Source organism: Marmota monax, unplaced genomic scaffold (genome assembly GCF_021218885.2).
Source record: "Marmota monax isolate L192 unplaced genomic scaffold, Marmota_monax_Labrador192_F-V1.1 WCK01_AAM20220418_F8-fsc00145, whole genome shotgun sequence".
NCBI lineage: Eukaryota > Metazoa > Chordata > Mammalia > Rodentia > Sciuridae > Marmota > Marmota monax.
In genome coordinates this window covers 5,205,768-5,232,476 of record NW_026695201.1, presented here as the reverse complement: position 1 = coordinate 5,232,476, position 26,709 = coordinate 5,205,768, and the positions used below count along the sequence as shown (strand labels likewise).

General features: G+C 47.0%; 1 protein-coding gene across 3 annotated transcripts in view; it reads left to right on the top strand.

Moving 5' to 3' along the window:
• The window catches only part of Olfml2b (olfactomedin like 2B), a 41,717-nt gene extending 16,158 nt beyond the window's left edge, over nt 1-25,559 (top strand). The window contains exons 4-8 of one of the 3 annotated variants that reach the window (XM_046429020.2): nt 4,105-4,281; nt 9,983-10,214; nt 12,237-12,761; nt 23,759-23,935; nt 24,485-25,559. In XM_046429020.2, the coding sequence (XP_046284976.1) occupies nt 4,105-4,281; nt 9,983-10,214; nt 12,237-12,761; nt 23,759-23,935; nt 24,485-25,086 (1,713 nt within the window). In that variant the 3' untranslated portion in view covers nt 25,087-25,559. Of the gene's footprint in view, nt 1-4,104; nt 4,282-9,982; nt 10,215-12,233; nt 12,762-23,758; nt 23,936-24,484 lie in introns of all 3 variants that reach the window. The other 2 variants (XM_046429021.1, XM_046429019.2) reach the window with 2 other exon arrangements.
• The last annotated feature ends 1,150 nt before the right edge of the window (nt 25,560-26,709 follow it).

Sequence of the window (26,709 nt, the reverse complement as noted above, 5' to 3'; positions counted from 1 at the left end):
GCTAAGCAAGCACTCTACCAACTGAGCTATATTCTCAGCCCCTTAGCAAGCTGTGTTGACCAGCTCCTCTCACCAGTGATAGCCAGCTGTACCTCAAACTCCACCTATGTTCTGATCCCCCCTCGCCAAGGGACCCTTCCCAGTTTACTTGCTTCCTATTCTCTGCTCTGTGTGTCTGACTGAGACCTGTCCCTATCTCTCCATGTGGCCTTGCTCTCAGAAGACAATCTCCTGTTTCCAACTGCACAGTCCTTCAGCATACCCCTCCTGCAGGGTGCCATTTGTTCTGGGAACCCTCTCAGTTCAAGCTTTTCAGAACACCTCTCTAGATGAAGGAGTCATAACAGAGTTCCCAGATCTTAATTGTATCCATCCTTCTGTCCTAGTCCTCTAGCTGCCTCTCCCCCACACCTTCCCTCTTCACAGCGCCAGCGTCCTTGGGAGGGACCATGTGGCACACTGGCTCCTGCCAGATCGGCACCCTTCCCACCTCCTCTGCCACCTTGCTAGCCCTGCCCATAAGCCAAGTTGCCTACGCCATAAATGTCACAGTTGCAGCTGTCCAGAGGGGAAGAGCCTGAGGCATGAGGTCATGGGGTTCAGTTGTCTGCCAGGGTAGGATCTAGAGCACTCTGCATTAGGAGCATCCCCTGTCCTGCCTGAAAGTACCCACAAAAGGCCCTTGGTGTGAGGGAAGCAGAGCCCTAGGGAGGAGCAAGGAACAAGGCAAGGTCAGCAGCTCCGGATTGGGGTGGGGGTGTCCAAGGAAGGGCAGCTGCTGCTGCTGCCCTAGGGACACCAGCTGGCTTAGCCCAGCAGGCCAATGGGGTGATGCCACTTCTAGCCCAGTGTTTATTCAGGCGACTGGCGGGCTTTGCTGTTCCCACAGGGGAATAAACTATACTGCTCCTCTGGGTTCTCAGAGCCCGGCTGGCCTCAAACCCTCCTCTGTGGAAATCTAGAATAATGGCTTCTACTGAAATCAGAAGAGATTGGAGATTATAAATCAGTGAGCAGGGAGTCCTCTGGGGACTAGGAGGCAGGAGGCAGGAGCTACATTCGTGGGGCTGCCCCTTGCCTCACTTAGGGCCAGTTTCAAGGTGTTTGGGAGTCAGGTGAGAACTTATTTCAAATAAAAAAGATACTTAGGCCAAGCCATTCTGTTCACACAGAGTTAACAGAACGTTTCGTTTCATGGAGTCCTGTGTCCACCACAGGGAACCAGAACATAGGGTGACAGGTGTGGACTACATTAGTCCCATCCTCAGAGCAACATTATCAAGGTGGCTAAGGGGTCAGTACCTGCATCTGTCAGATTGCCCTGACTTAGGGCAACACTTTTCACTAGTTAGGATCTTCTTGTTTGTTTATTGCTTCCTGCCCCCTCTCGGAGGGTGATCTTCACCAGGGCACCATGTTCATTGGTCTTGCTCACACTTGATCCCTCAGCACTGGACACATTAATGAAATAACAACACACTGGACCTAGTGGGCTCTGTTATCTTAGGACAGAGAGCTACAGCAGGGACATCCACAGTGCGGCTCTTGACAGGTGCTTATGGATTATGGAAATACTTGAACCCCATTAAGATACCAGAATCTCAGCCTGAGGAAGACCTGCCCTTCTCACAGCCTCTCACACATTTCTGCCCCCTTTTCCAGCAGCCATACTTAAGGTGGCACTTTTCATGCTTGTTTTGTTTTTTGGTGAGATACTGGGGTTGGACTCCAGGGGCTCTTTACCACGATTCAAGTACATTCCCAACCTGCTCTACTTTTATTTTGAGTTGTTGAAGCTGGCCTCAAACCTGTGATTCTCCTGACTCTTCCTCCAGAGTTGCTGGTATTACAGGCAGGCCTGCACCCATACCAGTTTGAAAATCTGCATTTCTATAAATTCCTGTATGATGCTCATGCTGTTGGTCTCTACCTACCAGGACCAGGGCCAGGAGGCTTGGTGCTGATTCAGCTCAGCAGCTTTTAGGGGACAGGGGAATACTGAGGATTCCATTCAGGGCCTCACACATAGTAGGCAAGTGCACTACCACTGAGCTATACCTTGAGCCCTTTTAAAAATTTTATTTTGAAACCTTCTCACTAAATAGCCCAGGCTGGCCTTGAACTTGCAATCCTCCTCCCTCAGCCTCCCAAATAGCTGGGATTACAGAAGTGTACCACCATACCTAGCAAGCTCTGCCACTTTTTAAAATGACTTTCAGCTGTTAAGGTAGCTTAGTAATACAGCACTTGCCTAGTATGTGCAAGGCCCTGAGTTCAATCCCCAGTACTGAAAAAAAAAAAAGAAGAAAGAAAAATTATAAAATGACTTTCAGCAAATCACAGCCTTATTCAGGGCCTCAGGATTCTTCCTATGAAAGGTTAGGCTTGAGTTCTGGGGTCTGTTCCAGTTGTGACAGTCTATGAAAAATAACCACTTAACAAGTTCCATGCACATCTGCGTGTATTAACTCACTCAATCCTTATAACAATGCATAGGGAAAGTGCTAGTACTATACTATCTCCATAGATAGGAGACTGAAGCAGAGGGAGTTTGAGTAATTTGCCTTAGATCCCAGACCTAGGAATAGAAGTAATGAGGGATGAACCAGTTTCCTCCAGATCTCATGCTGTTAACCATTGCACTTGACTGCCCTTGACAGCCTCCATGAAGAATAACTGCACACCCAGTAAGACCACTCACTCTGGGAATTCTCAAAACAAGACCTCTTTCTCATGTACTTTTGCTCTTACAGTTAATTCTGTGCAATTTACAGAGGCTGGTCTGGCTTAAGCCCCATAGAACACAGTGAGTCCTTCCAGGGCTTAAAATCTGGCATGCATTGAGATGTCCTGAGAATGGCATGGCCAATGTTTCTGGAGTCTGGTTAGTTTAACAAGCATCTACTGGGCTTCTCTGGGCAGCCCCCGTAAGAGCCATTGGAGCCACAGTGTCTGGGTGTCACGGTCTGCCTGGATATATACACGTTGCCCTGGCTCTGAGCCACCAAGGCTTCCCTCTGGGACATTAGTAACATCTTACCAGGCTGCAGATCTGTGGCTGGCCATGTCTGAACTTTACACTTCCCATGTCTATCTGTTAAGGATCATGAAAAGCAAACACATCCTGTATTTTGCATAGTTGCTTCCTCTACCAACCTCATAAACAGGGCCCAGAGAGCACCACATCAAACATTTTAGATGCTCATGGAAACCTTAGTATAGGGGCCAAGATTGGAAGGTGTTAGAGCTCAAGGTAGTCAAACTTTTCTAAAAATAATTCCAGGAGACAGGAGTTGACAGTTTTCCTATGATTCAGATCCTATTCAGTGTTTAACTTTGGCCGGATGCTGCCTCTGCTGCCCCCAGCCCACTCTTGCTTTGCTCTGAACTCACTAAACCTCACTCATAGAATATAGGTAGTCTGTAATCCAGGGAAAGAACCCCATGAGCATTTAGGTCCTTTTTCTCTGCCATACTGCACTTTAGACACTTGGAAGACACTCGCCAGAGTTGGTTGACTGAAATGTAGCTTTGGCCCTTTATGGTATGAACCAGGTCTGAACGGGGCTGATATGCCAAGGAGGGGTGGTTTAGGGAAACTTCCTATTGGTGAATAGAAAGGTTTGAAGCTAGCCTATCAATTGTCTATGTAAATGATACTAAAGCTAGAAAATAGTTTGTGCTCAGTAGAATAGCAAACTGAGTAGATTTTTTTGGCTCCTCTTCTAAAATTGCTTGGAAAATCTTTAATTGAGCAACTGATTCACATGTGCAGATGAATAGAGGTTTGTTGTAGTGTTCTTCATCAGTGGGTAAGGCAGACTCTACAAATGACAGGAAAGGAGCCAGGTCTCCTAGGAGTGGCAATGCTATTATTAGAAAAACAATGATGGTTTGGGCCATATTTCCAACAGTTGGACATCCTGTGCCCTGCATGGGGCTGGGCACACTCTTGGGCTGCAGTCACTTATTGGCCAATTCCTCAGGAGTGTTCTCAGGAGTCTCCATGTCTATTGTGTATCTAGGCTCCGTGGCTGCTGGCTGCCTCCTGCGTGTCTTAAAACACTGTAACAGATCCTCTTTTTGAATCTTCTCTCTTCCCAGGAAGTTTCTAAAAACCTCACCAAGGAAAACGAGCAAATCAAAGAGGACATGGAAGAAATTCGAACTGAGATGAATAAGCGAGGCAAAGAGAACTGCTCTGATAACATCTTAGACAGCATGCCAGACATCCGCTCAGCTCTGCAGAGGGATGCAGCGGCAGCCTACGCCCACCCAGAGGTACAGCCCCTGCCCCTAAGGTCCTCTTCTTACAGCAGTGGGGGTATGATGCTGGTATCTCTCATTTGCCTAGAGCTTTTCGGGGTTCAGTCCTTTAGCAGTCATGGTCTCATTTCATCTGTACTTAGTTCTGTAAGTGTACTGGGCAGGGGATGATCCCATTTACTTAACCCTGAAGCCCAGAGAAGTTCAGTGAGTAAGTGTCGAAGCCAAGACTCAGATCAGGATCCCTCCAGTCCCAGCTCCATTCTTTTCATTATACCCATCATGCATTTGTGATCATTGACAGATAAGGAGGACATACGTGTTGCCTAGCATGGGACCATACAGGCTCATTCCGCTGTCCTGGCATCATTAATAACATCTTCTTTTCTTCTCAGAAATGTCCCTGCTTGGAAATGATAAATTACATGGTTCCCCCATTTACGAAGGATTTAGTTATTTACTACATACTTTCACCACTAACTGTGTGGTCTTCACCGCAGCTCTGGAAAGTAGGCCAGGCAGAGGTCAATACCCCACTATCTTGCAGAGGACACAGATCCAGCAATGTTCCTTATCTCCCTGGCTCAGTTGGAAAGCAATGGCAGAGCCTCAAACCTCTATTTCTTCCCATCCAGTTCTGTCGCTAGTATGAAGCTACACATTTGGGAAATAGAACACTGTCTTAGAAAATTTGAGTGATGCCAAAAGACCTGCTTGCTTAAAAGTGCCTCTGCATTTAATGCCTGTTTCTTTTGGCTCCAGTTACTACCAAGTTATGTTTATGTGCTAATGATTAAATGCAATGTACTAAGTTATCTACTAAATTGATTGCCAAGGAACAGGCATTAATTTGGAAAATAACCTGAAAGTGTGGAAGAGGAAACAAGTAAATTTTGGTGGTAGGACTGGAAGAGTCCTGTGAGTAAGACATGCTGTTAGCAAAGCTGGTCTGGACAAAGTTTTATAAAAGGGTCTCAGGGACAGAAACACTTCAGGGAAGCCTTGCTTACTGGCTTAAACTGGTTACCAAGAGTCAGTGGTGGATGTACACTGGTGCCTTGGGGATAGGTGTGTCCATGAGGAAATCGCTCTGTGGAAAGTAGGTATGGGTATGGGTTGAGCAGGGTCTGGGTCAGTTAGATTCCCTGAGCCAGTTCCTCTGTGTGTTGTGACGTGAACAAGGTTGGGAAGTGTGTTAGCTTTCTGTTAATGCAACAAAAAACCTGAGATAATTGACTGAAAAAGAGAAAAGATTTAATGTGGCTCACAATTTCAGAGGTTTTAGTCCATGGTTGGTTAATCTCATTGCTTTGGGTAGGGAGTATGTGGTACAATCTCCTCATAGTGGCTAGGAAGCAGAAGAGAAGAAGACAAAGAGGCTTGGGGTCCCAACATCTCCTCCAAGGGCATGCCTTCAATGATCTACCTTCTTCCCACATCTCAAAAACACCATGGGCTGGGCCAACCCTTTAACACATGGTCTTTTGGGGGACACTTAAGATTGAACTATAGTAGGAAGCATTGTTTTTGCGGGACTTTATGAATAGAGAGGAAGGAAGGCTGGGTATGTGGGCTCAGAACTTTAGGGTAAAGAAATTCATCACAGGGCTTCAAGCAGGCCACAGCAAAGGGTTTAGGGAATCTTGGTCACATGTATACTGGAGGCAGGACAGCAGGCAGATTAGGTCTTTGAGGCAATAAGCCCTGAAAAAGAATGGTGCCTGCACCTCCCCGATATATAACCAAAGTAAAAACAATCCCAAACCATAGAATAATTATAAGGCAGGGCAATAAGTCTTGCTTTGCCCATGATGACTACTTTGGTGATTTTTTGGAAATATCATATTCCTTCAGAAATTATTTTTATTCTCATTTTGGGGTGTCCCCAACATGCTGACCACTAAGCATGTGTTTAGTCTGCTCTGTGGGTCACCCCTGAGTGGGCCTGAGCTTGTAATGGAAGAGCCACGGAAGAGCCAGGGGACTTTTGACAAGAAGGGGAACGGAAGGCACCTGCTTATCACATGTGGAGCCAGAACCTTATCCCAGTTCATCTGGCCTCCCCAGCCACCAGCTGCCCAGGGGAGCCAGCATTCCTGACCATCTCTAGCTTCCAGTTTCCCAGTCGGCTAGGCTGGAGAATTTATCTGTTGTCTTGATGACACAGTATGTGGTATGCTCAAGGAACCCAGCTCAGATTTCCTGAGGGCAAACAACAAACCAAATCAAACACACTAAACTCTTTTTCTCCTTGCTCAGCAAAGTCCTTCCCCTCCCCAAATTCCCATTCAGCACACTGCTGAAGTTAGCACAATCCACCCAAACCAGACGGGCAGGGTGGTCAGGGGAAGTGGTGAAGAAGACCCAAAGGTAGGATCTTCCTCTCCCTTTGCAAATCTGTCTCTTTAGTGAACCCCATGCTGAAAAGGGGGTCGATGGACATGGTTGTTTATTTTCAGGGTTCTTGCAGATGACGTCAGGGGTTTCTTGGAATGGTGAGTGGTCAATTTATAGGAGGCCTTTCTTCAACCTAGCCCCTGCCTAGAGGGTTGGCAGGGGGCTGGGGGACTGGAGTGGAGAGGGCAGGGTGGGAATGGGAACATCAATGCCAGGAGTTGAAGTCATACAACAGCCTCTTGGATTAACAGAGAGGAAATCAAAGCTTGGTTGGAGCAGCTGCCGCCCAGTGCAGCCTGTCGCCAGTGAATCCAAGGAAATTATATGTTCCCTGGCAAAGGCTGTCCATGGTCTTGCTCCATCTCCTTGGCTGGAACAAAAAAACTGCAGTTCCCACCCTTGCCTGGGAGCCTGGAACTAAAGACAGTTGCTAGCGTTTGCCACGAAGAAATGACAACCTACTTTTGCAATGCAGAGGGAAACCGGGGCTCGGCAATTAGATACCTCTCTGGGTCTGAGTCAGGGGATGTGGCTGGGGGCCTCTTGATAGCCTCCCAGACAGCTCTTTCCACTGGGAAATGAGGGGTCTCCCAAGTCTGCTGGGCAGTAGCCAGACCATGGCCCTGAGGTCACGGGGATGTAAGGGAGTTTTTGGATGGCAAACAAATGGTCCTGTGGTCACAGCTGTGGGTAGTGTGGCTCAGAAAAAGAAAGAGTGCAGACCCCAAAGCTATGGGCCTATTTGTTGGTCATGTGATTTGATAAGCAGCACTTCCTCAGCCCCTTAATTAAATGATTTTCAACCAAACTGCTAAATGACTCTGAGCCTCTGTTTCCTCATCTGTAAAATGTGGATAGCAATAACTACTTTGCCCCGTGATGCTGTAAGGGTTAGAAATAATATAAAGGGTCATAGCCGTAATAGGTGCTTACTAAAATATCATTATCAACGACCAGGTGTCCACCACACCTCTGGATAAGGTCACTTCATCATCAAGAACAGGGACTTAAGGGAGGGACAGGTAGCTGGAGTCGGGGCTGCCGAGGGCATGGTCAGCATGGGGGCCTCCTTCTTCTGGGAAGCTCTTTGGCCCCAGCCAGGGAAGGCTGGCAGAAAGGTGTCTCTTGCATTCCAGGAGTCTGTCACCACTGTATGCCAGGAGAGAGAGACACAGGCATGTTTGAGAACTGCCATATCTCTTGCACCATCTGAGTAAACTCTTGTCACAGGAAAACAAGAACAGACTTGGAGGTGTGGTTGGGAATAAGGACTCTGGGTTTCTCCAGGCAAAAATTTAAAGGTCAAAACAGACTGGTTTTCTTCCTCCTGTGCAAAGTGAAGAAATTGGCTGTGGTGGTGGGTCCCTGCAGTTAATGTGAAGTGGCTGAGGCCCTATTCTGCCTCCAGGCATTTGCCATCTGGGACATAGGTTTTATTTCTTCATGGGCTCTGTGGTCAAGGAGGATTTCACCATGGCCCAGAATTACAGGGTCTAGAGGAGTTCACCTGCCTCCTCCTGGTAAAAAGGGGGAGGTTTCGATGGCTCATGTGACAGCAGGAAGCTACCTCTTCTTTATTACCTGTTGGAGTCCTTGTGACAAAAGATCTGGACCACATTCCTCTCAGGTTTCCACACTCTCCTGAAGGAGCCATGCCTCTCAGAAGCTGGACTACCTGAAGTGAGGCCCTGACTTTGAGCCCAGCTAGATCACAAGCCTTGTGCCCATTGTCCTTTGCTTTTTAAAGTTAGGGGACTATACTCCTGGGAAGGGAATATGACTGAACAGCCTAGTGCAGGACTGAGACCCTGCCCTACTGTGGACACAAGAGGTCAGTTCTTGCCAAGTGCAGCGGCTCACACCTGTAATCCCAGTGACTCAGGAGGCTGAGGCAAGAGATCACAAGTTTGAGGCCAGCACGGGCAACTAAACGAGACCCTGTCTCAAAATTAAAATTTAAAAAAGGCTGGGTGTGTGGATCAGAGACAGAAGCGCTTGTCTAGAATGTGCAAGGCTCTAGGTTCTATCCCTAGTACCACACACACACACACACACACACACAAGAAAAGGAAAAAAAAAAAGAAAAGAAAGAAAACAAATAAAAACAATAGAAAAGTTTGTTGTCATTTCACAAAGAAGAGCTCTGGAGTCAGTCCACAGCTGGTATGGTTAGCTCCAAGACATAGTGATTTCCATCCTCCAGAACACCCTCGTGATCACAAGGGGATGGCTGTTCAGTTCCAGCCATCTTGTTCACATGTTAATCCAGGAAAATGAGGAAGAAAGCAAAAGATGCTTCCCTACTTAGTTAGCACTCACTCCCTTTTAGCAACTCTTCCGAAAGCTCCTCCAACCAGCTTCTTCTGCCTATACCCCACTAGTGAGAATGTCCATGTCCATAATATTGGGTGTCTGTTAGGATTCGGGTAATCAATTAGAAATCTCTGCCACAAGGAGGAAAGTGGGGTCAGAGAGGAAAGATTAATTCTGAATGAGAAGGTCTGGGCTATTTCCTGGGAGGCCTGGGATTTTAGATGTCTTTAGAAGTGGGTAGATTTTAGTAAGTGGCTATATGTGGAGGGACATGGAGAGGGGTTGGTAATAACTTTCCAGATAGGAAGTAAAAAATAGTCTGAGCAAAGACCCAGCTGCTCAGGAGAGCTTAGGAGTTAGTCAACTGACTAACCTGGAGTGTGGGTATTTATTGGTGGAGTAGGCAAGAGAAGAAGTCAAGGACTTTGGACTTTGTTCTGTATGCAGTAGGAAGTGTTTGGGGCTGGGGAGTGACAAAGTTGTCGGGTACCCATTCTGATAGCTATAAAACCATTCAGGCTTCATCCGGAGACAATGTGCCTGATGGTCTTCAGGCTTCCTGTCCCATCTGGGCACCCTCCCCTCGCATTTGTCTCTCTGGAAGCAACTTAGGGCTAAGTTACCCAACATCCCTAGGCCAGAGCTGAGAGTAGAACTGGGTTCTCTGGGCAGAGTAGCACTGAGATCAGAGACATCAATTCCACAGCCATGCTGCTGCATGGGTTCAAATCCTGCTTCTACTACTTACTTGTTGTGGGATCTTGGGCAATTTTAATGACTTCTCTGTGCCTGTGTTTCCTAATCGGTAGATGAGCATCATAAAAATGGGCCCTACCTCTCAGGGCTAATGAGAGGATTTAATTATTTAACATTTCTAAACACATATATAGTACTTAAAACAGGACACGGCTCTTGGGGAGTGTTACTGTTATCTCTCTGGCTTTGCCCCCACCTAACCACTCTCTCTCTGACCAGTGACCTGACCTTCCCTTGTGTCCCCTCTGAGGAGCAGTATGAAGAGAGGTTTCTGCAGGAAGAAACTGTGTCCCAGCAGATCAACTCCATTGAGCTCCTGCAGACTCGACCCCTGGCCCCACCTGAGGTGGTGAAGCGGCAGCGACCCCTTCACAGGCAGGTCCATCTGAGGGGCCGGCCGGCCTCCAAGCCCACCGTCATCCGGGGCATCACCTATTATAAAGCCAAAGTCTCTGAGGAAGAGAATGACATCGAAGAGCAGCGTGAGTTGGGGCCAGCAGGGAGGGAGCTGCCATTTGGACCATGTGAGATGGAGCCACACACACCTCCCACAGTCTGGATGACTGCTGTGGCCTCATGCTACAGGGTTCAAGTTACCCAGAATTGTGGTGCAGTTCTTTATAACTTACTGAGTAGTCTTGGGCAAGTTACTTAACTTCTCTGAGCATGTCAGAATGTGGCTGAGCTGGAAGGGACTTCAGTGCCCTCTAGCTTAGTCCTCCCTGTGCGCAGATGAGAGAAACAAAGTTTGGGGGAAAGACTTGTCAGAACCACATGGTAGGCTTCCACCACCTGTTTCTCCCTCCAGGGCCTTTGAGCTTGCTATCTGAGCCTCCAGAACCTCCCCCTTTGGATCTCATCTTTATTATTTATATTTTAACAGAAAATAGCTTATCCCTCTCCTCATCATTTTAATCTTGTTTCCGTAACACTTCCTCTTCCTGTGTTCTTCCTTGTCTCCTGCCTTCTCCTGTCCTTCTCTTGTCTCCTTTCTAGTCCTTGTCCCGGAGTCCCCCAAAGGCCTCCATTCTTTTCCTCTCCCCAAGCGAGCTCCTTCCACTACCTGGTCTATGCTGCGGCCTCCTGGGTATGCTCCCTCCTTTGGTCTTATCCTCCATCCAGTTTATTCTCAGTAGCTGGCAATCATTTGGCTCATTCTGAACTGTGTTTTGGTCTTTTTATTCTTGTTGGTGTCGTTATTGATTTGGGGGAGTTCTTTAACGTATTCTGGATGTAGATCCTTTGTCATCGTATGTATTGTGAATATTCCCCACTTGGCTTGCGTTTTCAGTTCCTCTTTCCTTTTCTTTCTTGTTTCCCAGTGATGGGGAGCAAACCCTGGGCCGAAAGCCTGCAGGCCAGGCAAGTAATTGACCACTGACCTGTGCCCTCAGCCCTGCTTTTTCAGTTCCTTAAATGGTGCTTCTGAAGAGTCCATGAAGTCTGATTTACTAATTATCTTTTTTGCAGTCTTTGTAGCCTCTCTAAGAAATCTTTGCCCTCCCATGTTTTGTTTCTGCTTAAAACCCTTCAGCCTGTTCTGTTTCACTTACAATAAAAATTAAAGTCCAGGCCGGATGTGGCAGCATGTACCTGTAATCCCAGCTGCTCAAGAGACTAAGGCAGGAGGATTGCAAGTTGGAGGCCAGCCTGGGAAACTTAACAAGACCCTGACTCAAAAGAGAAAAGAAAAAGGACTGGTGATGTCATCAGTGGTAGAACCCCCCTGAGTTCAATCCCCAGCACCAAAAACACACAAACAGACTGGAGTCCGTGCACAACCCCAAGCCCCATGTGACCTGGCTCCTGATTCCCTGTGACCTTGCTGTCCTGTTAGTGTCCCCTCCACCCCTCTGCCTCATTCTCTGTCTACCTTGCTGCTCCTGCACTTCCGCAGGCATGTCTACCCTCAGGGTCTTTGCACTACTGTTATTTCCCCCTGGAATGCTTGGCCGGGCCATCTCCTCTTTCTCCAGAACTCTGCTCATCCCTTCGTCTCAGTGAGCCCCATCTGACCACTGTATTCATAACTGCAGATTCATTCCCAGTGTACTTGAGCCACCTTACCCTACTCCCCCTCACAGCACCTTTAAACTGCAATCGATCCATTTATTTATTGTCTCCACTACTAGACAGCAGAAGCTCACGAGGTCAAGGGTCTTTATCTTGCTCAGTGTTGTTGGATGTGCCCTTTAAACACTTGTTGAATGAATGGACTGGATAAATAATGTCCTGCTGGTTATCAGGGTTCATAGCCTCCACCAGGGACCCCTGAGTTCTGGGTGGAGTTTAGCTGCAGTCTGTTCAGAAATACTCTCCAGGAAATACAGTGTCCTTTTGTCAGTGTCCCTTATCACCTTCGTCTAAAATCCCAGCTAGGGTCCATCTCCAACCAAGCCACCATGTTGAGAAAAGGAGTCCCTAAACTGGTGGGTTTCACTTGCTTTTGGCCGGTTGTTTCTTACCCCAGGGACCAAATTGACCTTATATCTGTTCCATAGAAGATGAACTTTTCAGTGGTGACAGTGGCGTGGATTTGCTGATTGAAGATCAACTCCTGAGACACGATGACCTACTGGCCAGTGCCACCCGGAGACCAGCAGCTACCGGTCATGCCGCTGTTGTAACCACTGACCTGAGCACCCAGACTGCACCCCTGTTCTCAGCACTGCCACAGGCCTCGACCTTAGCACCTGGCCTCACGGAGCCCACTCTCCGGGCCTCCTCTGAACCACTCTCAACCACTCTCCAGGCCACCTCAGTGTTTCCAGACCACATGGGGGAGCTACCTCCTACTCAAGTGCCACCCACCACTGTGGCCCACACAGCCACCCAGCAGCCTCCAGTCTCGGCTTCTCTGGCAATGGCTCCGGGAGACGTGTTTGTGGAAGGGATGCACACAGTCCCAGTGCTTCCCACTACAGTCAGGACAAACTTCCTGGAGAAAGATGTAACTGCTGGGCAGGGCGCAACCCTAGCCAGCCCCACCCTGAGCCCTGAAGAAGAAGATGACATTCGGAACGTCATAGGTGAGTTCCTCCTATCTGGCCTTGGTCTCCAGGATAGCTCAGGTAAAAGACTGAGCATGGAAATAGGTTGAAAGAAGAGTAAGAAGCCAGATGGTCAAAGATCTTCATAAAGAAAGGCAAGTGGGGGGGCTGGGGTTGTGGCTCAGTGGTAGAGTGCTTGCCTAGCATGTGTGAGGCACTGGGTTCGATTCTCAGTACCACATAAAGAAATAAATAAAGGGTCACCAACAACGAATAAAATTAAAAAAAAAAAAAAGAAAGGCAAGTGGGGTATTAGGGATGTAGTTCAATGGTAAAGAACCCCTGTGTCAACCCTTGTGCCCCAAACAATCAAACAAACAAAAAACAGATCACCAGATTTGCAAAAACAAATCCAAAAGGGAAGTGGAATTATGTCTTTGGCCAATAGTTAATTTTAACATCCAGGGTTTATGAATTTAAAATGTGCCAGTGACAAGTTCAGAATCTCCTTTCCAAAATATATGTATAAATGAATACAGCCAATATCTCGTCTTTATTAGTCAGTTTTATAGACATTTATCAAATAGACTTTGTGGTGAGTATTAAGGTACATGCAATTAGTGAATAAAGTTTTCTACAGTAATTTTACTTTATTTTATTTATTTGGGACTAAAGATGAACCCAGGGGTTCTTTACCTCTGAGCTACATCCCTAGTCCTTTTTATTTTTTATTTTGAGACAGGGTCTCGCTAAATTATCCCGAGTCACTGGGATTACAGTGCACCACCACACCTGGCATCTATAGTAATTTTATCAGGCCTCATTATGAAATAGCAAAGGATTCTTACTGAGGCCAGATCCCAGAATCATAGCAGAGTGGGAGCAAGAGAATAATCGGTACGATGGGCCCTAGTGCAAAATCCCACGAACCCTATCCCTTGTGAACATGGAAACATTGTGGTATCATGTGACAAATGCTATAACAGAGAAACAGGAGAAATGAAAAAATGAAATAGGAGACACTTATTGGTCTGGCTTCTAGGAAGACCAGGGAATGTTTCTAAAGGAGGCATTATTTGAACTGGGCTTTGAAGGATGAGTAGAAGCTTTTGATGCAAAAAAGGGAAGTCTTCTGATAATTAGGTCTAAAGGAGTTAGGTGTGTTCCAGAAGCATGGAAGTTCCATGGCTACAAGACGACTATGAAAACAATGAAACAGGAGAGTGAGGTAGGAGAAGGAAAATGGAGTAGTTACACATATGTCCTCCAAAAAGACCTAAACCAAATATTTATTAAATCACCACTGAGAATCACTAAAAACTGCTAACGGATAATATTGTTGTCAAAATACTTGTGGAGCAGGGTGCAGTGGAGTACATCTATAATTCCAGGGACTTAGGAGGTTGAGGCAGGAAGATTGCAAGGTCAAGGCTAGCCTGGGCAATTTAACAAATCCTGTCTCAGAATAAGAATAAATAAGACCTGGGGATGTAGCTCTGTGGCAGAGTGCTTGCCTAGCATGAGTAAGGCCAGGGATTCACCCTGGGTTCAATTCTCAGTATCTCTCTCTCTCTCTCTCTCTCTCTCTCTCTCTCACACACACACACACACACACACACACACACCCCAAACTTGTTGAAAATACACAGTTTGCCTTATACATCTGTTTTCCTTCTCCCCAGTTTCCATTTACTTGGAAGCCTTGTTCCCAACCTGTCTTCAGAATAAGATGTGAAGATGTCAGCTTCTTGTAGACCCAACGTAGTGGAAGGAGCACCCACTGGGAGACACACCCCTGGGATGGCCTGGTCCCTGCCATTGTGTAACCCTGTTTAAATCCCTGCCTTTTGTTCAGAACCATCACTTACATCATTATCCTGGTGTTCTGCTAAAGTTTACCATACCCTGATATAGAAGGGATTCTTATATTGGGTAAAAATCCCAAAGTACTGGCAGAAACAAGGACACAGCCATTAAGAATAGACCCCAGGGCAAACCCTCATAAATGCTGGCCTGGAGAACATTGAGCAAGAAAGCAGTTCTGGGCCGTAGAGGCTGGAGTGGGAGCAGGAGAGAGTGTTTTTTTGTTGTTGTTGTTGCTTTTTGTTTTAATTTTCCTTCAATGGTAGGAGCAGCTAACGAGAGCAGAAGGCTGATTCTCCACTGCATGGATAAGTTTTGTAGCTCTGGGTGCTTAATTTCTGCAGAATGCCTTGGGGTCTGAACAGAGGCTCCTACTTCTACACAGGCTCTAGGCAGCCTGGATTTCAAGCTTCTGGAACCACAGTCCTTTAGTCTAGCATACCACCCCTACTTTGCCATGGAGTGAGCTCTGCTGGGCACCCATACCTCTACTCTTTAGCTTTCTATCAACCTTGGATAGGAGGGCAGTTCCTGCTGGTATTTAGAAATCTGCTCTCATGGCCCCTCCACACGTAGACTGGACACTCATGGTATGGACAGGCTACAGGTGGGACTCACACACCTGTCTATTCTCAAGCCATGGGTTTGAGCCTGGGAGCCTCTTTCTTTGGAGATGCACTAGCCAGGAGGGACATTCCCCATTATCTCAATAACCAACCTCCATCCTGGCTCCCAATTCCCACCCTTACCCTGTCTGTTTCTTCTAGGTTTTGTCACTAGTGGGCTTTTCCAGTGTAACTTCTGACTTGCACCTTTCTGGGGTTCTTAAGACTCTGCCCCCTCCTGATGGGGATGCTGATGCCCCAAAAGAAAAACCTTTATCTTAGCAGCTATTTACTTGGGAGCTGGGGACTAGGGATACATATTTTCTTTTAACTAGAAAAACTGTCAGGCGGAGAGGATTTTAGGCTCATTAGCCAGCAGTGTTTCCCAGAATAGCTGGGGTTTTTGCCTCTGTGTTTACTCAGAAAAAAACTTGGATGTGACCCAGGCGTAGTGACACATGCCTATAATTCCAGTGACTCTAGAGGCTGAAGCAGGAGGATCACAAGTTTGAGGCTGGCTTGGGAAACATAGTGATATGCTGTCTCAAAATTAAAAAATAAGAAGGTCTGGGTATGTAACTCAGTGGTAGGGCACCTCTGGGTTCAGTCCCTAGTATCACTATATCATTTGGCTGAAACAGACACAGGCCACTGACTTCCTGCTGGGGGAAAGCTGTTTGATGGCAATTTTGATTTTTGAGCTGCTTAAGATGTGGTTTTAAACAGGGCTGCTTTTAAAAGGCACATCTTATCCCAGGGTTTCCAAACCTGATTTTGTGATGTTGTAAAATGCGTACCATTATCCTCAGAAGAGTTGTAAGATTTTAGAAGAATGTCAAGCATAAGGAAATAAGAAATTATTCTTGGCTGAGCAAATAAGCCTTTGGTGGTAGCATTGCTCAAGAACAGGGAGAAGAAAGATGCTGTCAGAGACAGGAGCCAGAGCTGTAGGAAGGAGTGATGACCATGGAGGTGGTGCCCTGCTCACAGCCTGGCTTGGAGTGGATTGCTTCAGCTGCTGCAGAGGAATAGAACAGTTGAGCCATGTGGCCATGACTTTGCACGTCCTAGGCCTCATCAAGGATGATTCCTGATGTGCTTTTTAGAAGGAACTGGTTTGGAGAGGGAGCAGGGAGTGGGAAGGAGCAGACAAAGAGGACAGTCATCTTAGGACAATACAGGCAAGAGCCTGTCTCATATTTGCATATAGGAAAAATCATGATCTGTAAAGAATGTCTCCCCCACAAAGCACATAGCCTTAACAATTCCCAAGCCTTGGCCGGCCACTCTGGCTGCAGTGTGAGATGGCCAGGCCTGCTGGCCTCGGGTCAGGGAAGCTGCTCCGTGGCAGCTGGAGAGGGGATGCTGATGTGGACTAGGAAAGTGCTTTCCAGAGACTCCAACTGTGGAGTCTGCCCAGACATTTTCCCTAATCAGTTTCTTTAAGTCCTTGACAGGCAGGTCCCTTCTGAATCCACAGGAACCCTGAAGTCTCCCCTAGTCTCACCCCTCAAACTTCTGGAAGCTTCAGTCATCTTAGAACACGGGGGCTACTAACCCTAGAAGTAAGACAAGAGCCAGGCATGGTGGCACATGCCTGTACTTCCAGCAACTTGGTAGGCAAAGTCAAGAGGATTACAAGTTCAAATTCAGCCTCAGCAACCTAGTGAGACCGTGTCTCAAAATAAAAAATAAAAAGGCTGGGAATGTAGCTCAGTGGTGGAGCATACCTGAGTTCGATTCCCAATACCTCAAAAAAAAAAAAAAAAAAAAACCAGAAAGTGGAGCTATTCTTTATAAACGAATATGGATCAAAGTCTAAGCCTCTGGACAAGGATAAGGAGTCTACTCGTAATGTCTTCTGCCCATGCCATGCCAGGCTAGAAAGATCCAGAGGGAGTGAAACATGATCCCTTCCATAGAGGAGCTAACTGCATGGGAAAGGCCACAGATGGCTAAAGGGGCAGAAATCAAGTGGCCAATGCATGTGGTTCCCTCTCCAAGGGTAGCCATGAACTTACCCAGCTCACAGGACAGAGAGGAACCTGAGGCAGAGGTAACTGTGGGAGTCACGGGTGGGCAGGGCAAAGTGAAGGCAGCCAGGTATATGCTCACAGACTGGGATGACAGGGAGAGGGGTGAGATTCCTGGGTAGGGAACCAGGGCCAGAGGATGAGGGGCATAAGAAGTTAGGATTTCATTCTAAAAGTGGTAGGGATGGGTCTGAGCATGGAAACAATGTGCAGATTTGATCAGTTGTTATAATGAGCACTGGCGATTGTGTGTCAGGATATCAAGAAACATTCTGCCCCAGAGGCTGCACCCAGACTTGAGTATGGACCAACAGAGAAATATGATTTTAGCTGAACTTAGTAGTGCACACCTGTAATCCAAGCGACTGAGGATGCTGAGACAGGAGGATCTCAAGTTTGAGGCCAGCTTCAGCAACTTAATAAGACCCTGTCTCAAAAAATAAAAAGGGCTGGGGATGTAGCTTATGGTTAGAGTGCCCTGGGCTCAAACCCACCTCCCTGCCCCATTGCTGATACATGCAAGTAGGAATGGGCAAGAGATTTACTTTAAGCTGGTAATCTGAGGACCAAATTTACCCCATAATGTATTTTTTTTTAATTTTTAATTTTCATTTTTTTAATTATTTTTATTTTTTTATTGTTGGTTGTTCAAAACATTACATAGTTCTTGATATATCATCTTTCACACTTTGCTTCAAGTGGGTTTTGAACTCCCATTTTTAGCCCATATACAGATTGCAGAATCACATCAATTACACATCCATTGATTTACATATTGCCATACTAGTGACTGTCGTGTTCTGCTACCTTTCCTATCCTCTACTATCCCCCCTCCCCTCCCCTCCCCTCCCCTCTTCTCTCTCTACCCCCTCTACTGACCTTCATTTCTCCCCCTTGTATTATTTTTCCCTTTCCCCTCATTTCCTCTTGTATGTTCTTTTGTATAACCCTGAGGGTCTCCTTCCATTTCCATGCAATTTCCCTTTTCTCTCCCTTTCCCTCCCACCTCTCATCTCTGTTTAATGTTAATCTTCTTCTCATGCTCTTCGTCCCTACTCTGTTCTTAGTTACTCTCCTTATATCAAAGAAGACATTTGGCATTTATTTTTTAGGGATTGGCTAGCTTCACTTAGCATAATCTGCTCTAGTGCCATCCATTTCCCTGCAAATTCTATGATTTTGTCATGTTTTAATGCAGAGTAATACTCCATTGTGTATAAATGCCACTTTTTTTAATCCATTCGTCTATTGAAGGCCATCTTAAATTTGAATGCCTTTGGGACAGCTGTTCTTCCAATTCTCCTTTGTCTATTGCTGCAAGTTGGTCTCACGCTCTAATTGGCTCAGTTCTGCCTGGACCCTGGAGGCAGCTGAGTCTGAGATCTCTGAATAGAGGCAGATGGAGGAAGTAAGAATGGCAATGCCAGAGGGGCTGATATGCTAGGGTAGGGACCTTGGACTTCACAGGTTGGTTGGAGATGGTGAATTATTAAAGGTTTAAGCAGATGTCCACGAGAACAGCAGCTCAGGGATTATGGGTAGAATATGTCAGAAGAAGGCAGAGATGAGCTAGAGATCAACTAGTATAAATGGAGTGAGCCAGGCCAAAGTCAATGAGGCCCCAATTAAGTCCCAGAGGTGGAGGGGAAAGTCCGAGAAGTGAAGAGGAGAGAGAAAGGATGCCACTCGTTGACCATTAGGAATGTGGGTGGAGAAGAAGGGGACATCAGAATGACCTGTACTTCTGGCTTGGCTAGTGTGTAGCATACCGGGCCTTTCTAGGACAGGACACACAGGCAGAGCAAGCTATGAACTGAAGCAAGTTGATTCCCACTGTACTGCATTAAGTTTGAAGAACCAGGAGGACACCTGGGGAAAACAGAGTAGGCCATTGGATGTCTGATGCTCAGAAACAAGACCTGGCCTGAGAGTCATCAATAAGAACTGAGCTTAGCCAATGAGGGCACAGGGCTGAGAGGAGAGGAGGCTGGCAGTGGAACTTGGAGATTGAAGGAATAACATCTGGAAGGTGGGCAGAGCCAGCCCAAGAGCTGGAGATGGGATGGTCAGGGAAATGGGTGGCCCCAGGAGAGAGAGGGGTATGGAAGACTAATGGGGTGTGAGGAGATAACTCTTGGGCTGGGTAGGGGGACTGGAGGCAGCTTCTGACCCGAAGAGAGGCTTGACAAGAACCAGAGGATTAGAGAGCTTCCCTGAGGGACAGTGCCAGGTGTATAGGGCAATAGTCTAATTGAGCTGAGGAGTGCACAGGTATCATGAGTGACAAGGGGGATACCCGGCAGAGAGGCTGGCCAGGGGGGCTCACATCTGGGGGCAGGGAGGGGAGGAATGGGTCTTGTTTGTTGATGTATTTTTTTTTTTTAGGATACTGAGATTCAAGTGGGTTTTTATGCTGAAGGGAGGGTTTCTTCATCTCAGACCTTGGTAACATTTGAAGTAGGGCCAGCTGCTTCACAGGACTATTGATGGGTAAGCGAGTTAATACACAGAAAGTTTGTGGTCAACGTTATCCATCACCATCACCATCATCTTTGGCAGCTCTGCTTTGGGGAAACCTAAGATGAGTCACAAGACAGCACCATCCTTTCTCTGAAATTCCTTTGAACTGCTTCCCATGTTTCTGACATTAACCTTGAAAAGGCGTCAACATACAGTTGTCTTCTTTCCAAGGCTGACAATCTCTTGCCAAGAGTAGGAGCTTCTGCACTGCCCCAGCCTCTCACAGAATGGTGACGTGTCTGACCTCCTCCCTGGATTCTGTCTTCGAATCCTCTGAAGCTGCACCAGTGCTGTCATTCCTGCCTGGGCTCGGCCACCCAGGTGCTGGCTGGTGTTTGCTATAGTTCAAAGCATGTGGAAGTGTGTTCTATGCTCCCAGGTATTAGAACTATGAGGCTGTAACCTCTTCCTTCAGAAATCAGGTTGCCTCCCTGGACCCCAGAAGTTGACTCCATTTGTATTAGTTTCCTGTGCCTCTGAATTTTAACAAGTTTAGTGGCTGAAAAACAACAGAAATTTATTCTCTAACAGATCTAGAGGCCAAAAATCCAAAATTAGTTTTATAGAGCTAAAATCCTGGTGTCAAAGGGCTGTTTCCTTCCAGAGGCTCCAGGGGAGAATTCGTTCCTTGTCCTTTCCAGTTTCTGATGGCTGCCAGCCATCCTTGGCTTGTGGCCACAAAACTCCAATCTTTGCTTCCAGTTATCACATTGCCCTCTCCCTTTTGGTTGTCAAATCTCCCGGTGACTCTGTTAGAAGGATCCTGTGATTGCGTTTACATATCCAAGCTAATCTTTTCAAGATTCATAACTTAGTCATAGCTACAAAGTTCCTTTTGCCATCTAAGGTCATCTAAGGCCACATTCACAGGTTCCAGGGATTACAGCCAAGATATCTTTGGGGGACATCACTCAGCCTGCCATACCTTTATCAGGACAGATTCTCCAAGCACTCTGGTAAAATAGGCAGAGCACATATTATACTTGTTTTGCTGCTGAAAAGGTTAAATCTCTGTTATGGAGACAACACCAACTTTGGAATTAGTGGCAGAGCTAAGACAGAAGCCAGGCCATTGACTCCAAGCCTGGGCACATCTATAACTCCACATGAGCCCATGAGAGTCTTGGTGCTAGCCAGGTGCAATGGTGCACACCTGTAATCTCAGGAATCAGAAGGATCACAAGTATGGGGCCAGCCTGGGCAACTTAGGGAGACCCTGAACCCGCTCAAAATAAAAAATAAAAAGGGCTGGAGATATAACTCAGTAAAACATTCCTGAGTTCAATTCCAAGTACTCTCTCCCCACACCCTCCCCCCCGTAAAAAGAGGGAGAGCCTTATTGTGAGACAGGATCTTGAAAGGATTTGAGGGGATGCCCAGAGTGGTTCAGGACATTAAAAAACAAAACAAAACAAACAACAACAACAAAAAAAAAACAGGCTTTCGGAGCCCATTAACATTTTCTTTGTCTGGTCAGAGAGGTAGCATGGCTGTGGCCACCCCAACAGAAATACTTCACCTCACATAGCTGTTTGTGGGGCTTTGGGACATGGCTGGCAGGCACCTCTGAGTCAGGGAATCGATGTTTTACTGGACTCTGCCAGGAAGGGGCACATGAAAGTGCCCTTCCTGGCAACGGCATGCAAGGGCTTACCTCAGTGCAGGGAGCACAGCTTCTCCACGGGCAGCCAGGGCCTCACTTAGTGCCAGAGAATGAGATATTTTTCCATCAGGCGCCACAGGCAGGGCTCAGCCAGAGACTTCTGTTTTATTGTCTTGAACAGATGAGCTCAGTTGTGGGGGGATGAGGCATTGGCGGGTAGGTTCTGTTGTTTGTCATGTGGAGACTGAATCTCTCCTCTCTCTGTCAGAGTAGGACTCAATAAACCCCACACTAAGCTGCTACACCCTGCCAAGTGCACCCAACTGTGGGGCCTGCCTGGAAAACAATGTTCATCTCATTTCTACCCCTGGCTGCCCTTGACCCAGTGCCAAGGGCACAGCTGCCTGCCCCCATCCTGCCAGCTGGATGTCTTGGGCTCCTAGCTCACATCACTTTTGGATGAACAGATTGGAGCAATTTGGAAATGGGGTGGCTTGGACTCTAGAGAACCCTGAATTCAAACTATAGGCCTGTGGTACTTTTATTCCAGGTGAGTGTCAAGAACCAATTATTTGCTGGGTGCAGTGCCACACACCCATAATCTCAGTGACTCCAGAGGCTGAGGCAGGAGGATTGTGAGTTAGAGTCCAGGCTGAACAACTTAGTGAGGACCTGTCTCAAAATAAAAAATAGAAAGGTCTAGGGATGTGGTTTAGTGGTAGAGCATTTGTCTAGCAAGTAGAAAGCTCTGGATTTAATCCCCAGCATTGCCAAATAAATAAATTAGCAAAAGAACCAATCACTCTCCTCACTGTTGTTCTTCTGGTCTTCCAGTCTTGATGGCCCCAAAGTCTTGCTGGTCCCCACTGTTAGAAGGGGCTGAGGAAGCTTTGAGCATTCATCTGCTTCTCCTGCTGCCCTCTTGCTATCTCCTCCATTGCTCGCTTGTGTGGGTATGGAAAGATCAATATGCCCTTAATCTCATATGTGATTTCAGTCTCATTCAAGGATATGTTAAATGCTAGTATTACATATTAAGCATTGTAGGCTTTCAACTTGGTCTGGAACCCAGTATAGTTTTAGTGACTTTTTAAAGTCTATCCTGGATACCAAGCCACTCTAAAAAGTCATTAAGAAGGATATTGCTGAGTTCCTGTTTCATTAAGGCAGACTTGAACTCTGTGTGTGTGTGTGTGTGTGTGTGTGTGTCACACGCACACATGTGTATGCGTGTGAGATCCTGGGGATTGAACCCAGGGCCTCATGCATGCTAGGCAAGCACTCTTTCACTAAGCTCCATCCCCATCCCTCAAACTTGAACTTTACAGGAGGTTCCTACATCCACAGTAAGCACTTTGTGAGGGGACTTGGTGCCCTTCCCCTCCAATTCCCAAGCAAGGGGCCCTGGCATCCTGCTGCCAGAGTGACAGACATGGATTGGGGATAATGCTCTAGGATCTGGTGGGTGAGCCTCAGGAATGTGAATACCCATGTGTGGGGACTGGTCCCAGGCAGCTTGGCAACTTAAAGAGCTGATGTTCCTTGTTCCAGTGTTCCTGGTTACACCCAGCAGAGTCCTCTTCTCTTCTCACATTTCTCATGTGATGCAGTAACAGTGTTACTGTGTTAACATGTGATGCTGTTACTGTGTCACTGTGGTGCACTCACTCAAGTATCAGCCCATCCACTGGTGTCTGTGAAGTGACAGGTGCTGTGTGTTCTGGGTACCAAGAATACAATAAGGAAAGACCACAGCCCCTGCTCCCTTGGTGCTTACACTCGGGTTGGGGTGGGTGTTGTGGGAGGAGAGAGATGCACAGGCATTGTGGAGATCAAGATGGCACCTCCTGTCAGGCAGGTACCTTCATGCTGGACATGGTGGTACACTGTTGAAATCCCAGTGACTCAGGAGGCTGAGGCAGGAGGATCACAATTTCAAGGCCAGCCTGGGCAACTTGCAAGATCCTCTATCAAAGTAAAAAATAAAAATGGCTGGAGATGTAGCTCAGTAGTAGAGCACCCTGTTTAATCCCCTGAACCACAGAGAAAGACACATTCGTGGCTCTGTGGGAGCAGCATGGAATAGAAGGATAGAAAGGCTTTTCAGAGGAGGGTGTAGAGCCAGAAAATGACTTTGGATATTAGGTCCTTGAGGAATAGGATCAAAAATTGAGAGAATAATAGGAGCAAAATATGGTGGCATGATAGTAGCCCAGGATGGGGAGAGTGGATGGTTTTGTAGGAGAGTGTAGGACAGATAAGGGGCATCGCAGCAGATGTCTAGGGTTAGGTCATACAGGGCTGTTAAAGGCTGCCAAGGAATTTAGATCTGAGTGGAAGAGCCAACAAAGACTTCTGGGGTGGGTCATTATTAGATGGTCCCAACACTTTCATCTACCTCTTATCCACCAGGAAGGTGCAAAGACACCCTGTCCACAATCACGGGGCCGACCACTCAGAACACATATGGGCGGAATGAAGGAGCTTGGATGAAGGATCCCCTGGCCAAGGACGAGCGGATTTACGTCACCAACTATTACTATGGCAATACCCTGGTAGAGTTCCGGAACCTGGAAAATTTCAAACAAGGTATGTGATGGGTCCAACTCAGGTACCTCTTCCTTGCTTCACAGTCCTCTGTTTTAATCACAGCCAGACCTCTTTGAATGAGAATGGTGACATCTTCTGATGGCAGAAGGGCCTGTCCTGGGAGGTGGTCTCCCACACTGCCTCACAAGCTTTACTGTCTCTCTTCTCTCAGCTCAGCTGCTCCTTTCTAGCTTCTGGAACACAGGATGACCTTGAGTCTAGTCCAGAAAACAGTAGCAAAATAGTTTCCCTTTCCTATTGTCCTTGAGAGTTTACAAATCACATTGAAATATGTTAAGCACCCTGATTCTTGATATAATCCAGTAAGACAAGTGGAATTTGCTCTTTCCACATGACAGATGAGGATTATCATCAGATGAGATAATGTGCAGGATATTTAAGCAGCTTTCTGTACAACACTAGAAAGGGGCAGACCCAAGACTCAAACCCAGGTCTAAAGATCCCTAGTTGATAACTTGTCCCATCACAGAGGTTGCCCTGTCCCTCTGCAATACTGCCCTGAAGCCTCCACCTTCTTGCTACCCACAGGTCGCTGGAGCAATTCCTACAAGCTCCCATACAGCTGGATCGGCACCGGCCATGTGGTGTACAATGGCTCCTTCTACTACAACCGGGCCTTCACCCGCAACATCATCAAGTACGATCTGAAACAGCGCTATGTAGCTGCCTGGGCCATGCTCCATGATGTGGCCTATGAGGAGGCCACCCCCTGGCGGTGGCAGGGCCACTCAGACGTGGACTTTGCTGTGGACGAGAATGGCCTGTGGCTCATCTACCCAGCCCTGGATGATGAGGGCTTCAGCCAGGAGGTCATTGTTCTGAGCAAGCTCAATGCTGTGGACCTGAGCACACAGAAGGAGACCACGTGGCGCACAGGGCTGCGGAGGAATTTCTATGGCAACTGCTTTGTCATCTGTGGGGTGCTGTACGCCGTGGACAGCTATAACCAGCGGAATGCCAACATCTCCTATGCTTTCGACACCCACACCAACACACAGATCGTCCCCAGGCTGCTGTTTGAGAATGAGTATTCCTACACTACCCAGATAGACTACAACCCCAAGGATCGCCTCCTCTACGCCTGGGACAATGGCCATCAGGTTACCTACCATGTCATCTTTGCCTACTGACACCCTTGTCCCTGCAAAAAGAAGCACAGAGGGGCCACTTGCACCTTGTGTGTGTGTGTATGTGTGTGTGTGTGTGTGAGCATGTGGACGGGTGTTGTTTAAAAATATATATTATTTTGTATAATATTACAAATGTAAAATGACAGTTTGGGTCTATTTTTTTTATATGGATTGTAGATCGATCCATACGTGTATGTGCTGGTCTCATCTTCCACAGTTTATATTTTTGTGCAAATCAACTTCTCCTTTTGACCAGTAACCACCTTCCTTCCTGCCCTCCACCCCTCCAGCTCCCAGGTCCCAACAGTGGAAAGGTCTCTTAGTCTGGCTCTTGTGGACAGACTACCAGGAGTAGGAATGAAGGAGGCAAGAAAGAAGTGCTCAGTGGCGGGAAAAAAGTTTTATGTATTGGAGAAGTTTTAAAAACACAGAAAAATGCTTTTTTTTTTTAATAAAGAAGAATTTTAAAATCCTCCCCGGTGTGTTTTTGTTTAGCAGGAATGTGTCTTGACAGGTGTTGGATCCCTCTCCCAGGAGGAGGTGCTACTTAGTGTAATCCACAAATGTTCTCTTGCTGAATGGACTGTGTCCAAGTTCAGGTCCAAGGGACTCCTTCTCCCCTCTGGATGGGGGTTTTTCTCATGGGGGATTTGGAACGAAGTGACCTGTGTTCTCTTCAATTTTGCAACACTGATTCCTTCATTTCTCTTCTGCAGTCACACCAGATTTTTTGCTCTTACTGTACTGCTTTTTTTTTCCTGGTCATTTTATCCAAGATGTGGGAACCTCTTTGTTTTTTAGTCATTTTTCACCTTGTCTGGCACTGTCAAAAATGTAAAGCTGGGTGTCCTCACCATACCTTAAGAAGCTTTTAATCAGTCAGTCTCTCTTTGTCTCCATAATCCTGTCCTCTGCCTCATTTAAAAAATTCCATTAGCCAGGGTTTTCCTTTCCACCTTTCCATCCAGGAAAATGACCCATTTCTGAAACAAGTCCTCTGAGCAGAAGAGAAGAACCACAAGCCCCTCCCAGTGCAAGGCTAAGCTCTGTATAGCCCTGGGGGTGGGATTTTTTCCTCTCCAGTACACCCAGCAGGAGACAGAACACCTGAAGATGCTTTGACCAGCATGGCCTGAGGTGTGTGTGGGAGGAGGACAGAGCTTGGGCATGAGGCTTGAAGACAAGCGCATCTCTGTGCTCACTGCCTCTGCCTAACTTTGGGGAGCAGCTGCTACCTATCCTTCACAGACCTCAGACTTTCTCCCTCCACCTGCCCACCAATGCTTGTGCTGCTCAAGTTTCCCCAAAGGGTAGATGGCTTCCCATTCCACCCCCCCATTTTCAAATAATAAATATGCAAATGAATATACTTTGTCTTGGGGCTGTTAGGGTCAAATTTGACTGAGCAAATGCAAACAGTGGTCTGGTTTGGTGGTAAAAGAAGGGTTAGAGGGAGGGAAATGGTAGGTTCAGGATTCAGAAAGCATTTGATGGATACTGGGGTAGTGGAGCATCTCATGTCCAGAAGTTTTACCCTCCTGAAGCCCTGGCCTTTCTGTTGGGACCTGGGTTGGAAACTATAGCAGAGACCCAAGCCCCAGTCTGGCAGTGCTGCTCAGGGGA